Source organism: Ostrea edulis, chromosome 6 (genome assembly GCF_947568905.1).
Source record: "Ostrea edulis chromosome 6, xbOstEdul1.1, whole genome shotgun sequence".
NCBI lineage: Eukaryota > Metazoa > Mollusca > Bivalvia > Ostreida > Ostreidae > Ostrea > Ostrea edulis.
In genome coordinates this window covers 14,578,686-14,595,190 of record NC_079169.1, presented here as the reverse complement: position 1 = coordinate 14,595,190, position 16,505 = coordinate 14,578,686, and the positions used below count along the sequence as shown (strand labels likewise).

Below are 16,505 nucleotides of genomic sequence, written 5' to 3'. Positions count from 1 at the left end.
TTCGTGTCTGGGCCATAACTTCTTTGTTCTTTGACATAGGCATACCATATTTGACACATGAGTATATCACCATGAGACAATGTGTCATGTACCTTCATGACCTCCATATGACCTTGACCTCAAGGTCAAAATTAAAGGTTTTTACAGTGGATTCCTGTCAGGGCCATGACTTTGTTCTTTGACATAGGCATACCATATTTGACACATGAGTGTATCACCATGAGACGATGTGTCATGTACCTTCATGACCTCCACATGACCTCGACCTCAGGACCATGGCTTCTTTGTTCTTTGACATAGGCATACCATATTTGACACATGAGTGTATCACCATGAGACGATGTGTCGGATATCTTCATGACCTCTATATGACCTTGAACTTTGACCTCAAGGTCAAAATTTATTATAGGGTTTTGACATAGTCATACCATAAGACAATGGTGTATCACTATGAGACTATGTGTCATGTATATTCATGACCTCTTTATGACCTTGACCTTTGATCTCAAGGTCAAAATTATAGGTTTATGCCATGGATTGTGTTCGGACTATATCTTCCATTTTCTTCTACAAAGGCATACCATATTTTTACACTCAGGAAGAGGTAATTTATACCTATTAACAACACCCTTTGGGAGATTGGGGTAAGCGGGGGATATTCCTAGTGAGCATTGTGCAGTAATAATTCACAAACCTTTTTTTTTTTGTCATTGAAATAGTACATCACAATTTTGTAACAAAAAATTTGGACACTGAAAGGACAGCTAGTATTGCTGTAATGTAAAATTAATATAATGTTAGATTAACGTTGTAAAATTAATATAATGTTAGATTAACGTTGTAAAATTAATACAATGTTAGATTAACGTTGTAAAATTAATATAATGTTAGATTAATGTTGTAAAATTAATATAATGTTAGATTAACGTTGTAAAATTAATATAATGTTAGATTAACGTTGATTTCGCACAAAAATAATGTTAAAATAATGTTTAAATTTAATATTAAAATTCATTAATTTTAACGTTGAACTAACATTAGGCACAATTGGCTGTGATATATGTCATTGTACAGCTGACAGAAGCGAGTCTCTATCAAAGTATTTTAATGAACAATAGAGACACATTACCAATATTGCTTATTGTGAGATAATTGTACAGTACATGTCCTTTTATTTGCAGTGGATTATGGATGCCATAGTTTGTAATGGACTTGGGATATATTTAGGAATGAAAACTCTGAATTATTTATCTATGAAACCATATCATTGGAGAGGCATGTGGAACATACCATCCTACAGGTGAGGTGCCATCAATTGTATTGACCAGTTATCATCAATTGTATTGACCAGTAAATTTGTAAAATGAATGAACCTGTTATCTAATATGTAATAGTATGTAAACTTAGTTAAATGTATATGGTAACACTTCATTCAGTTTAGTTGTACTTACAAGGATGCATTATCAATGACATCTGCAGATGAGTTGATGTACATTGTCATTATTGAATGAATTAGAATCCTTGGGAGATTGTGTCAATATTTAGATTTGTGCTCTATTGAAATTAATCAGATGTTTAGATGTGTGCTCTGTCAGGGTTAATCAGATGTTTAGATTTGTGCTTTAATGAAATTAATCAGATGTTTAGATTTGTGCTCTGTCAGGTTTAATCAGATGTTTAGATGTGTGCTCTGTCAGGGTTAATCAGATGTTTAGATGTGTGCTCAGTCAAAGTTAATCGGATGTTTAGATGTGTGCTCTGTCAGAGTTAATCGGATGTTTAGATGTGTGCTCTGTCAGAGTTAATCAGATGTTTAGATGTGTGCTCTGTCAGGGTTAATCAGATGTTTAGATGTGTGCTCTGTCAGGGTTAATCAGATGTTTAGATGTGTGCTCTGTCAGGGTTTATCAGATGTTTAGATTTGTGCTTTATTGAAATTAATCAGATGTTTAGATGTGTGCTCTGTCAGGGTTAATCAGATGTTTAGATGTGTGCTTGTCAGGGTTAATCAGATGTTTAGATGTGTGCTTGTCAGGGTTAATCAGATGTTTATATTTGTGCTCTGTCAGAGTTAATCAGATGTTTAGATGTGTGCTCTGTCAGAGTTAATAAGATGTTTAGATGTGTGTTCCGTCAGGGTTAATCAGATGTCTAGATTTGTGCTCTGTCAGAGTTAAACAGATGTTTAGATGTGTGCTCTGTCAGGATTAATCAGATGTTTAGATGTGTGCTCTGTCAGGGTTAATCAGATGTTTAGATGTGTGCTCAGTCAAAGTTAGTCAGATGTTTAGATTTGTAATCTGTCAGGGTTAATCAGATGTTTACATGTGTGCTCTATCTGAGTTAATTAAATGTGTGCTCTGGTAAAATTGATTGAATGTATTGCAGAGGGAAAATGAAGAGGATTGCCTTGCAGTTCACGCCCTACAGTTGGACGGACTTTGACTGGCGACCGCTGTCCAGTTTGAGGCGTTGGCTGTGTATGTTAGGAGTTATAGCGATAGTAAGTTATGGATTACCCACTAATCCATTATTGTAAATTTTGTTATTGTGGATTTTTATGTCTCCCCTCTTTTAGGGGGAGGCGTATTGTTTTTGTGCTTTATATCCATCTGTCCGTCTGTCTGTCACAAAATCTTGTGAACGCTTCTCCTTCTATATGGGTTATTGGAAAGACTGAAACTTTGTACAATGCTTCATTACCATTTGTAGATGTGCATATTGTCGGGACAGGAGGATTCAATTATTTTCCAAAAAGTTATAGTGAATCTAAGAGGGGTGGAGGATGTAAAATACTTGTGAACATTTCTCCTCCTATATTGCTTATCAGAATGATTTGAAACTTTGTACAATGCTTCATTGCCATTTGTAGATGTGCATATTGTCAGGACAGGAGGTTCCAATTATTTTACTAAAACTTATAGTGGATCTAAGAGGAGTGGAGGATGTAAAATAGCTTGTAAATACTTCTCCTATATGGCTTATCAGATAAATTTAAAACTTTGTACAATGCTTCATGTGCATATAATCGGGACATGAGGATCCAATTATTTTCCTTAAATTTATTATAGTGGATCTAAGAGGGGTGGATGATGTTCAAATAGCTTGTGAATGCTTCTCCTCCTATATGGTTTATCTGATAGACTTGAAATTTTGTACAATACTTCAATGCCATATTGCAGGGACAGGAGGATCCAATCTTTGTCCTTAAAGTTATAGTGGATTTTAGGAGTGGAGGGTGTAAAATAGTTTGCGAACACTTCTCCTATGTGGCTTTTATGAGTTCATAATCTCTATGTTCCTGCTCATGCTTTCTCATCCATACCATGCAGTACATTAAGGGGAGGAGGTTACATTTGGAGTACTTCCAATTTGGGAAGCTGGGGAGACATTTGTTTTTCATAAAAACAATCTCTAGTTTAAATGTTATGTATTGTATATTTACTATTGGGAGGTAGTGTTCATTGCTCAGATTTAAGAAATCTATTGTGTTCTGTTTTCACTAAATTAGTTATATGTAATAATTTTAGGTAGTAATTATAGAACTAATAAAGTATGAAAAAATCATAGCAGGAATCATTGAATTAGTGATAGAATTAATTATTCATACATAATCATTGAATGAGTGATAGAATTAATTATTCATACATAATCATTGAATGAGTGATAGAATTAATTATTCATACATAATCATTGAATGGGTGATAGAATTAATTATTGATACATAATCATTAAATGAGTGATAGAATTCATACATAAATTACTCTTGATTTAAAAGGAATCTTCTGTTATGGGTTGTTGATTCCAGCAATAAATAATGAATATCAAATTTCAAATTTTCTCAAGTAGACTTATTAGAAAGAAGAAGAAAGGAAAGTTGATTGTAAAGTGAAAATTGGTGTTGACAGACTACATTATCTGCATTTAACAAAGCTTTAAAAACAATCTTTTCTTTTCAGTTTCTAGTTGCCGAGTTGAACACATTTTATTTGAAGTTTGTGTTGTGGCTTCCCCCCGAGCATTATCTCAACTTGACTCGCCTGGCATTCTTCCTGTTCATGGGGGCAGCAGCCATGAGAGAAACATTCCAATATCTCGACGATCCGTAAGTTAACAACACATCGGTAGTCACTCTGAAGCATACCACTACACCAAATAAAGTCAGTCTTAAACCACTACACCAAATAAAGTCAGTCTTAAACCACTACACCAAATAAAGTCAGTCTTAAACCACTACACCAAATAAAGTCAATCTTAAACCACTACACCAAATAAAGTCAGTCTTAAACCACTACACCAAATAAAGTCAGTCTTAAACCACTACACCAAATAAAGTCAATCTTAAACCACTACACCAAATAAAGTCAATCTTAAACCACTACACCAAATAAAGTCAGTCTTAAACCACTACACCAAATAAAGTCAGTCTTAAACCACTACACCAAATAAAGTCAATCTTAAACCACTACACCAAATAAAGTCAATCTTAAACCACTACACCAAATAAAGTCAGTCTTAAACCACTACACCAAATAAAGTCAGTCTTAAACCACCACACCAATAAAGTCAGTCTTAAACCACTACACCAATAAAGTCAATCTTAAACCACTACACCAAATAAAGTCAGTCTTAAACCACTACACCAAATAAAGTCAATCTTAAACCACTACACCAATAAAGTCAATCTTAAACCACTACACCAAATAAAGTCAGTCTTAAACCACTACACCAAATAAAGTCAGTCTTAAACCACTACACCAAATAAAGTCAATCTTAAACCACTACACCAATAAAGTCAATCTTAAACCACTACACCATCAATCTTAAACCACTACACCAAATAAAGTCAGTCTTAAACCACTACACCAAATAAAGTCAGTCTTAAACCACTACACCAAATAAAGTCAATCTTAAACCACTACACCAAATAAAGTCAATCTTAAACCACTACACCAAATAAAGTCAGTCTTAAACCACTACACCAAATAAAGTCAGTCTTAAACCACTACACCAATAAAGTCAGTCTTAAACCACTACACCAATAAAGTCAATCTTAAACCACTACACCAAATAAAGTCAGTCTTAAACCACTACACCAAATAAAGTCAATCTTAAACCACTACACCAATAAAGTCAATCTTAAACCACTACACCAAATAAAGTCAGTCTTAAACCACTACACCAAATAAAGTCAGTCTTAAACCACTACACCAAATAAAGTCAATCTTAAACCACTACACCAATAAAGTCAATCTTAAACCACTACACCAATAAAGTCAATCTTAAACCACTACACCAAATAAAGTCAGTCTTAAACCACTACACCAAATAAAGTCAGTCTTAAACCACTACACCAATAAAGTCAATCTTAAACCACTACACCAAATAAAGTCAGTCTTAAACCACTACACCAAATAAAGTCAGTCTTAAACCACTACACCAATAAAGTCAATCTTAAACCACTACACCAAATAAAGTCAGTCTTAAACCACTACACCAAATAAAGTCAGTCTTAAACCACTACACCAAATAAAGTCAATCTTAAACCACTACACCAATAAAGTCAATCTTAAACCACTACACCAAATAAAGTCAATCTTAAAGAAGATGCATACCACTACACCAAATAAAGTCAGTCTTAAACCACTACACCAAATAAAGTCAGTCTTAAACCACTACACCAAATAAAGTCAGTCTTAAACCACTACACCAAATAAAGTCAATCTTAAACCACTACACCAAATAAAGTCAATCTTAAAGAAGATGCATACCACTACACCAAATAAAGTCAATCTTAAACCACTACACCAAATAAAGTCAATCTTTTAACCACTACACCAAATAAAGTCAATCTTAAAGAATTCAGTGGTACTGTAAATATTATACATGTACGTGTTGTCACTTTATTGTGACGATTGGTTTTCTGCATGTTTTGTGAGCTGTATACAACCTTTTGTTTGGAGGCTATTCTGCTACTTTGCATGCATGGTATCTGTTATGTCCATAGCTCCTGCAAAAGCATGGGATTTTTTTCCTGCTGTTTGTCAGTAATACTTTTATTTCTGTATGAAATCCAATACTATTTGAGCTGTAGAAATGAAACTTTACACTGGAATCTTTAAACTGTGGTGAAAGGGTGACACCTATTGTTAGGTTAGATGGTCCAAGGTCGTGCTCATGCATTGTAAGAAACAATTTCTAGACGATCTCTCAAAAACTGTCAGTGCTAAAGCTTCTAATGAAGGGTTCCCTGGCTGACTGACCCCTGTTGTCAGGTCACTGAGTCAGATATTGTAAGAACCGGTGATATCTCAAATACTGATAAGCTTAAACAATGAACATGAAAAGCCTCAGAATCTATGGCTTAAAGAATGACCTTTGTTAATTTTTAGGTCAAAAGGTCAAGGAATTTCATATTTAGCAAAGTAATTTCACATCAAGAATCTCTGATACAGAAGTAGGACTTACCTATCTTTAATACTGATAGTTCTCCCACTCTCAGTGATTGAATGTCTTTATTCGGACTTTGCTATGTTTTGCAGATCCTGTAAGACGTTTGGACGTCAGTCATGGTTGATCGCTATGATAATCATCACAGAATTCCTAATTGTGGTCAAATTTGACTGGGAAACCATCAGTAAACCTCTTCCTCAGCACATTGCTCTATTTTGGATAGCAGGAGGCCTGGGACTTTTATTTTTTACTTTCTGGAAATTCTTCATCTACAGAGATGTCAAAAATGACGTGTTAATGGAAGAGAAGAAAGAAACCAATGGTGTTAAACACAGCAACGGAAAGAACAAAGCGTCGTCAGTGAATGGAAACGGAGTTGTTTCCAGAGCAAGGTTACGGAAAACAAATTAAACCTTATTAATACTTATAACTACCGTAATGATTAAAGTACACATTATTATATATCATATATATATATTTTTGAATAAGCTTGTTTTGTATGAAATCTGGCCATAAAGTAGTATTGTGATATGATTTTTACGACCTGCGGATATTTTTTTTTTGTCTGTATGAGAATATGTATTTACAGTGCAGTAGATTTTTGTAATGTGTGAAGCAATGTGCAACACACTTTTATTAGTTATGAACATGGAAATGCATTGCATATAAGTGGAGAGTCATTCTTAAGCTCATCCGTACTGTACAGTATCTTAATTTGCCGTATATATTTTTGTATAGTGGCATTAAATATAGAAAGAGGTATTTATTTGTACATGCTTGTATGTCCTGTAAGTCATCTATTTTCATAGGTTTTCTCCAGATTCAGTGAGTACAAACCCCACACGATTTAAAAATGTCAGGAATTTTAAAGCTGGGCTGCATTCAAGATCATGCCTCGACTTCTCCAGCCAATAGGGATGTGATACATGTGTCCACCAATCAGTTAGCCAATAGGGACGTGATACATGTGTCCACCAATCAGTTAGCCAATAGGGATGTGATACATGTGTCCACCCATCAATTAGCCAATAGGGACGTGATACATGTGTCCACCAATCAGTTAGCCAATAGGGATGTGATACATGTGTCCACCCATCAATTAGCCAATAGAGATGTGATACATGTGTCCACCCATCAATTAGCCAATAGGGATGTGATACATGTGTCCACCAATCAATTAGCCAATAGGGATGTGATACATGTGTTTCAGCTATCAATTAGTCAATAGGGATGTGATACATGTGTCTACCAATCAACCACCAGGTGTCAGATTTTAGATACTGTGGTTTCATTAATATTGGGGCATTGGTGGTTTTGCTAAATTTTGTTGGAACATGAATTTTTGGACAGGTACCCTGTGTTCTCTCCTCTCATATACACCCGTACTTTGATGATCACTTGATTTCTGTGTTCTCTCCTCTCGTATAGACCCGTACTTTGATGATCACATGATTTCTGTGTTCTCTCCTCTCGTATAGACCCGTACTTTGATGATCACTTGATTTCTGTGTTCTCTCCTCTCGTATAGACCCGTACTTTGATAATCACATGATTTCTGTGTTCTCTCCTCTCGTATAGACCCGTACTTTGATAATCACATGATTTCTGTGTTCTCTCCTCTCGTATAGACTCGTACTTTGATTATCACATGATTTCTGTGTTCTCTCCTCTCGTATAGACCCGTACTTTGATAATCACATGATTTCTGTGTTCTCTCCTCTCGTACTTTGATGATCACTTGATTTCTTGGTCTTGCTCAACCATGAAAACAACGCTAATTGGTGTACAACGAATAATGGTGAAAATAGTGGAAGTACATGTGTCACTCTTATATTCGCTTAAAGACAAAATTAAGAGAAGTGGAAATGTATTTGATAATACAGTATAATCTGTCTAAACCGGCTGTGTGTGGTTCCAAAGAAATTGGCCGGTTTGCACAGAGTCCGGAGTGCAGAATGTTGACAAGAATGAGAGTTTCCTCCCTTGTATTCACTATCTATGCATACTTGTGTAATGATTGCTAACGTTGTAATATATTACAAAAGAATTCAAAATGTAAAAATATAAATGTCAGTGTTTTATTGTTGTGCTCATTTGAAAAAATTTAAATTTTCATTAAACAGTTTAAAATCTGGGAATTATTCGCGCAATTTTCTGTTGGTATATTGTCGATTTCGTCTACATCATCGCCGTTATCAAGTGCTACATTATGTATGTTCGTCAAGTTTGTGTTGTGTTCGTTTAAAATTTGTTTTTCCCAGCTTTCATTGTAAATGAATCGCTTTCAACTGTCTCAATTTGTGAAACGGAAACTAATGTAATGCTGAGTGATCGACTGGACATGGCGAATTGTGCTAACTAACTGCATATCATCACTGTCTGACTTGCCGTAGAGCTCCGAGAAGTCCTTGAGGGGAAACCTTGCTTTTGGAAAACATAACGGGATTGTTGCCGATTTTGTTTTATTCCAAGAATGTATCGAATTCATCGATTAATTGAACTTTGTCTTTTAATGTCAGTTCTCGTCTCTGTTGTTAGGGGGAGGGCGCCATTACCTCGTGCGTGGTGCTGTCATAATTGAAAAGTGCACCCCTAAAAATCAGGTTTTATTTTAAACTGATCGCGACTCATCGCCAGTTGCACTCTTTTACTTACCTGTGACTTCCCTTGAGACACCCTTTGTGTACACTGCGTGTGATCGACCGAATACCGACAGGTTGGTCATCGTGGGGTGGCTGGTTTAAATGCGATAATTAGAGCTAATTACGAGCAGTTGGGACCTTGTGTACACCGAATACCATTGACCGCAACAATTAGGGTGGTGTATCATCGAGGGGCCGGTTTACACAGGATAATTAAAGTTAATTGATAGCAGTTGGGACTGTGTAAGCCGGCCGATATACAGAATACGCAGTATCCGGAGTACAGGGAATTATTAATAAAGGATTTGTTAAAGAAATGTTAGGGACTATATTTTGTGGCCGGAATTGACAGAGTGCCGGAGTACTCAGAGGCCGGTTTGGACAAATTATACTGTATTTGATATTGCCCAATTCTTTAAATTTGTATTGCATATAGGAGTTATGAGATTGATCACTGTTTGTTATCTTCACCTTTCATTGAAATTGCATTAGGTGAATGAAATTAGCAAGTTATGTTGATATGTTTGCTATCTTAGATTTGGTACATAGTATCAAGATTTGCTATTCACCATCTGTGGCTAGCTAGAATATCATTCTACTTGGGACACTGTAGCACTGTGTAGGACAACCTTGCCTTTACAATCTCTGAATGTAGCCCAGTATATTCTTGTTTGTATTTGATTTTAATAACATGGCAACCACTGATGTTGAATTAAACCTAGACCATTGCTTAATTAATGGCTAAACAAAAAGTAAATCATATGGAATATGCCATACTTTAAATGTTAATAGTCAGCTCTGTTAGATTTTTCTGATTTTTTCCACACAATATAAATTTTTATTTTATTTTATAAGAATACTAGCTAAAAGTAAATCATTTTCTGACACTTAAGGACCTCTTTTTGATACATGTATCAGAATTATTGAAAAAATAGCATCAGTCAGTAGCAGTCTATGTAAGAATCGTGCAATAAATATTAAATTAATCGTGTTTGATGTAATACAGGTTCGTATCATTAAATGTGGATATGGTGTTGTCTAGGGATAAAAAAATCACAACGTTTCATAATTTTATGAATTACGGAATTAACTACCCTTTATATGATGATATCTTTAACTTTTAATTTAACAAAAATAAGAACATGTTGCCTTCTTGTAAAAGATAATTGATGTCAAATTTATTCTATTTTCTGTATGTTAATCAGTGTGACATACATATTAAAGTATTTGTCCTTTATTTAAGAATGTATAATTCGATTCATGTGAATATATAATTTGATTCATGTGAATATATAATTCGATTCATGTAAATATATAATTTGATTCATGTGAATATATAATTCGATTCATGTGATTGAATTTGGAACCGATTGTAAAAATGCATTTCTCGAGCAGTGTGTGACAAAATTTCGAAATATAAAAACACGAAACCTCTTTATTGATTGATAAATCTTCCTGGGTGTGATTCTTGCATAGGTGCTATTTAGAGATATGAAAGACTTGAAGTTCCAACATTTTCAATTTAGAAGTGTACTTGGATGCTGACTTTACGATATTTAGAATAATGACAAAAACTTATACAAAATGCACATTTATAAGTTAACACATGATAAATTATTGAGAACTGGAATGCTAAAATTCAGTTTCCTAACAACATTCCTCGACTTCAGTTGCGTTAACCCGCTGTTATCTGTCATATTAGAGCAGTGATCAATCCAGTTTCAATTTAGCAAATACAGCTAGAATTCAATGTAGCTAATGCCGGCCATTAAGATCAACATTGTTGTGTCAGAATTCTAATTTTTCGTTGTTTATTTATGGGTATTTAAAATGTTCATCATTTTGTATAGTAACTGTAGTTTTATAATTCCTTTATGATACAAATTGCTGTGTATTTAGGTATGTACCTGTGTATGCTTTGAGAAAATGAGAACTTTTGTTTATATGCTTTACAATAGTGCCTAGTACGATGGTGTTGTTATAACAAGTCTACATGTCTGAGAGTGGCCGTGTCGGAGATACCTACAGCGTAATAACAGCTTATTATTCTTTAAGAATGACCTTTTTAATCATTGTCAACATTTTTGCCAACAGAAATCCACACATATCACATATGATACTATCTAGGATGTTTTCAAATTATACATTTTTAAGAGTGCTATGAACTAAAACTTCCATGCAGGTACGTAGACTTCGAGATTGGGGTATTTACAGTGCCTACTCTCTGTGAAAACTTCGGGTTCTGACATTGTCTATTCTGCTGGACTCGCTTTGCTCAATATTAGTGTTCAAGGACAGTCACTAACGCTTTGTGTGAACAGTACATGTGACCAACCTATTTTTAGATTTACCTCGAACTACTGTATAAGATTGGCTGTGATATTTGAATGGAGGTCTTCATCGCGGACTTTACTTTGGTTTCGTAGAAGAGCGGAGCCGAATCTTTTCGGGAAGTCAGGAACAGTGTAGTTGTAGAAAGATACACAATGATAACAGGAAGAAAATGTGTAGTATAGGATCTGCTTGTTATTGGTTCTGTAAATAATTTACTATTCTGTACCAGCGTAGGGGGTGGATCAAGTTCCTGTTTGTACTGTAAATAATTTACTAGTTCTCTGTACCAGCATAGGGGATGGATCAAGTTTCTGTTAGTCTACGTCTTTGTTGGGTCATCTTTACTATGATTGGTAGAAAATTAAGTTGTATTGGTTCGCTTATAAGCTCTATTGCAATATAGTACTAATGTGGATTTCGTATTCACCTACGTTTGTCTTGTCTGCAAAGTTCTCAGAAAGTGACAATAAGTTTGAGTAAAAGGAGGGGAATGAGAAACGGGGCCACGAGTTATGAACAGTCTGTATGATTTCAGGTGTGGGTGATCAAAGTCGGTAAGATTTCAGGTGTGGGTGATGAACAGTTGGTAAGATTTTAGGTGTGGGTGATCGGAGATTTTTTCCTTTAAATTTTGATAGTACGACGTATTGGTGGAGGTGTGACCTTTCTCTGAGTGCCTTCTCAGTTACTAAATTTATTGAGGAGTGAATGTAGATGTGAAATGCAGTTGTGCCTTGCTAAGTAACTTTGTAAATTCAGAAGTGCAGACTTCAATGTGCTGGATATATGGAGGTATTGGATACATGGAGTTATTGGATATATGGAGGTATTGGATACATGGAGTTCTTGGATACATGGAGGTATTGGATACATGGAGGTATACTTTGTTGTGGATTAACACATTTAACAGAAACCATTCTAGTGTATTTGTGAAAGTTGTTTTTAGTATTTTGTATTACAAATTCTTCGAAATAATAATTTGTTTTGGTTTCTATATTTGCATGTTTTGTTTACCTTATTATATTTTTAAACAATGTTTTTTTTTATTATATAATCTAAGAATGTAAGAATGAATGATATTGTAGTTTTTTTGTAAAAAATGTAAATTCTTTGATCAGAATTGCACATTTTGCAAACATAGGTACATTTGTATACATGTTTGAAATGAATTCTTTGAAAGTTTCTTAAAATCTTGGAATTATGAGAGTAGTTGGGAGATTATTTAAATCACTTTGATGGTTATGAACTTTTTTACACAAACAGTTTGATTTCCTTACTTGGTAATTATAGGGAGAAAGACTAGCAATGTACCGAGTCCAGCTCAGCCAAGAGTTGGAGGAGTATTTGTACATTTGTTACTGATCTCAGCTAGACATGACTCGTTTATATTAAATAATCCATTCATCTTGCCTGTATTCCACGCACTACTAACAACTTTGAACATGCTGGTTTAGGTGCATAATTGTAGCATGTTGGCACCTGCAGAGTTATGTCCCCACCACAAATTAAATGGAGCTACAATTCAACTGTTTTAGTACTTATTTTGTGGATAGAAAACAGGGTATTAAATATAGCCAGGTCTCATATTCTAATGTATGTATCATTTTATGATAATCTGCTATGAATGGAAGACAATGTATCATTTTGCAATATGCATTTTTATTTATTTATTTCACCTTAAATCCAACTCAAACGGTGTAGCTAGTCCTTTGCACAGTTTTACTGTACTGACAATATTATTGAGAGTTTTTGCTGTATAGTCTATAAGTATGTTTTATGTTAACTTGTGTAAGATTGTTCTTCGTTTTTGAATATTTGAAATATAATTAATTATACTGGTTCTGTAAAATCATTGATTATTGTGATGATCCAAGAAAGTAATGGATGGCCATAGGGGTGATGGGGGTATTGATATTGAAGTTTAACAATTATTGTTCTTCAGTAGTTCAATGTTCATTTCATGTGTTCATGAAGGCTCTTAAATTTGTTCAAGGAAATACACCTCCCCCCCCCACTGAAAATGAGTGATTTCACAGTCAACAGATGATGGTGACGAAAAATGCAATGTACCTGTGAAATGCTGTCGTATTTCCACCAATTACTGTCAAAATTATCATAAAATTGTCTAGGTTTATTTCTTTAATATATGTATCTGTTGTATTGTTTTTTTTTAAATGGAGACAGTTTGTAAGTGGTGATCAGAGCATGCTGCAGATTTTCAAAACTGTTACAACCAAGGTCATATTAATTTCCTGTGTTCCTCTACGCTATTTCAATTTCTTTCAAATTTTAAGTTTGCAATTACAAATTTTCTCTCCCCTACAAACTCTTTCTGTTCATAATTTGAGTGTCCACTGAAGCTGTGACAATAAATCACAGGAAAGAGCTGCACATAAAGTACACAGATTACAATGGCTGAAGTACAAGCTTTCTTGAGGATATTCATGTTTATTTCTATGCCCCCTCCCCTTTTTGTAAAAAAAGGTGGCAAATCAGTTTGCTACTGCCAGATTTGTCTTTCTGTGGACCAAGTGTTGTCTGCTCTTTGTATTGAGAACCCTTTGCTTGACATACATCAAATGTAGCCTCTAAAAAGTGAGTGACCACTGGATTTTGAGATCACAAGGTCAAACTATTCCAGACATAAGTGAATGGTGTCTGTTCAATATCTTGAGAACCCTTTGACAGACATCACACTTGGTACACAAGTACCCTCAAAGATATAGATGACCTCTATTGACTTTGAGGTCAAAGGTCAGGGTCAATCTGTGATCATAAGGAAATATTGTCCGCAATTTGGAGAACTCTTTGCTTAACATAATGATAATAATATTTATTTATATAGCGCCTTATATGACTTTGAATAACCACTCTAAAGCGCTGCACACAATAAAAATGATGCAGCATGTTATAAACATAGTAAAAGGAAATTATAATATAACATCAAAATTTCTAAACTGTTAGCCTCAAAAGGATTGAACCCTGTTTATTTTGAAGTCAAAGGTCAGGGGGTCCACCTACTCTGGACATAAGAAGTTAATGCCCATGCACTATCTTAAAAATATGTTGCTTAATTGGCCTCAAACTTAGTACACTGGTACCCCTAAGGAGTATATATACTCTTGACTTTTTATTTTGAGGTCAGGGTCAAGCTACTCAGACACAAAATAATTGTACATGTCCATTCAATATCTTGTTAACCCTTTGCTTGATGGACAGTGAACTTGGGTATACACTTTATCCTTGTTTTTTTTGTCCCTTTAAGGAGGAATGCTACACCAGAGAAATTTGATGTAGATGAAAAGAGGAGGATATGTACAATATTTTGAAGTTGGAAATTTTCAAATTTGCTTTATTTTGTCAAAAAATAGTTTTATTAGAACGTAATCTGAAAGAAAATTTAAAACCTCTGCTGGACTTGAACCTGCAACCTACAGTTCAGCAGTTGGTATGATAATCTGCTAAGTTACTCGGCTAGGTATTTAGATCAAAAAGGAAAAGTCAAATATTGATATTTTATTCATGTTTTAAAAGGATGTCAGCCATTATGATGATGTAAAGTACCGCCTTTATGGAAAAATTGGGGGCATATAGTGTTTGGTGTGTCAATATGCAAAAACTTGAACTTTGGCCATAGGTTTTGAATGAATTATGGTAATGGAGCTTTCACATGACAAAACCCTTCTTTTTGTAACAAATGAAATTTTTTGTGAATGAAGTAAATCAGACAGTTAACAAAATATTCCTTCATTGGTTGTCGAACAGTATGTAAACAAAGGGTATCAACTGTTGTTAGATGTTATGTGTTAAATTTTGTTTTTGCATCATTTCGATGTGTTTATTTCACTTTGTGCCTTGATTACATATAAATTTGATATTTTCAGTTAGAAAATAAATATATAGCTGTACAAGTTGTCCTTTTAATTCGGATATCAATACATCGGAATAATCTGTCCTATCTGTTGATGTACTTGCACAGTATAATAATTTTGATGTACGACACAAAACTGCGTAGAATTGACTGCTTGCCCTTTGACATGTTTGTGATGCATTTTCACCAGTAATTTTAACCCAGACCTTATCATTTTGACAAGCAACAAAGTTATGGGGGAAATAGCATGTAGCTAAATGCTAGCTACAGATCTGTAGCTCTCTGAAAAAATATTGGGACAGATCAGAAAGTTTTCCCGTTTACTTTCGGAAGGTCGGTGGTCTCTTCCCAGGTACATTGTATCTGGGTTCTCTCTTCCACCAATAAAAACTGGGCGCCACCAGATAACTGAAAAATTGTTGAGTGTGGCGGAAAACAATCAATCAACCCACGTGTAGATCTTGTTCTTATTAATAATGTGTAGGTGGGCAGATTGAGCAAGATGACTACACCGATTTCTGGGTGTTAAGGTTCTACTAGTATGCAACAAATTGGAATGTTGTAAAACATTCATTACCAGAGAAGATATCAGTCTTGTGTAACAGGAAGGGAAAATGCAACGGACCAGACCAGGATTCGAACCCGGGCCCCCTGAATCTCTAGTCAGGTGCTCTACCAACTGAGCTAACTGGCCACCGGCGATCGAACCCGGCTGACCGCTACATTCCTCCCTCCTTAAATGTCTTTACACCTGAAGACATCAACCCAGGATCTTTATCCCCTGGCAGGCATTTTTACCTGTCAGTTCCAGGGGCTGGTCTACGGCACCAAATGCAACAGGAAGGGAGAAAATGCAACGGACCAGACCGGGATTCGAACCCGGGCCCCCTGAATCTCTAGTCAGGTGCTCTACCAACTGAGCTAACTGTCCACCAGCGATCGAACCCGGCTGACCGCTACACTTGTATACTCTCTACAGAGATGGCAGGAAGTCGGAGATATGCCCATTGAATTATAGGCCCTACAATATTGTAGGTCAATGTTGCAGCCATTAATCGAATGCATGTATAAAGTGATTAGATCAACCTTTTTTCCACATGCCTCAGAGATTTATCTGGGTCAGAGGTCATGCCTAGAGTCATCATTCTGTTACCGATTGATGATAAGATAAAGTGATGCCTATTGTTTTCCAAGCTAAATGGTTC

The 16,505-nt window shown here is 35.2% G+C and overlaps 1 protein-coding gene across 2 annotated transcripts in view; it reads left to right on the top strand.

Moving 5' to 3' along the window:
• LOC125683829 (phosphatidylserine synthase 2-like) overlaps positions 1-15,337 on the top strand; it is a 50,909-nt gene extending 35,572 nt beyond the window's left edge. Inside the window, exons 9-13 of one of the 2 annotated variants that reach the window (XR_007373133.2) lie at positions 1,182-1,300; positions 2,389-2,503; positions 3,960-4,105; positions 6,543-12,221; positions 12,256-15,337. Coding sequence is in view for 1 of the 2 variants with exons in the window: in XM_048925307.2 (XP_048781264.1) it covers positions 1,182-1,300; positions 2,389-2,503; positions 3,960-4,105; positions 6,543-6,864 (702 nt within the window). In the remaining variant the exon portion in view is untranslated. Of the gene's footprint in view, positions 1-1,181; positions 1,301-2,388; positions 2,504-3,959; positions 4,106-6,542 lie in introns of both variants that reach the window. The other variant, XM_048925307.2, reaches the window with a different exon arrangement.
• The last annotated feature ends 1,168 nt before the right edge of the window (positions 15,338-16,505 follow it).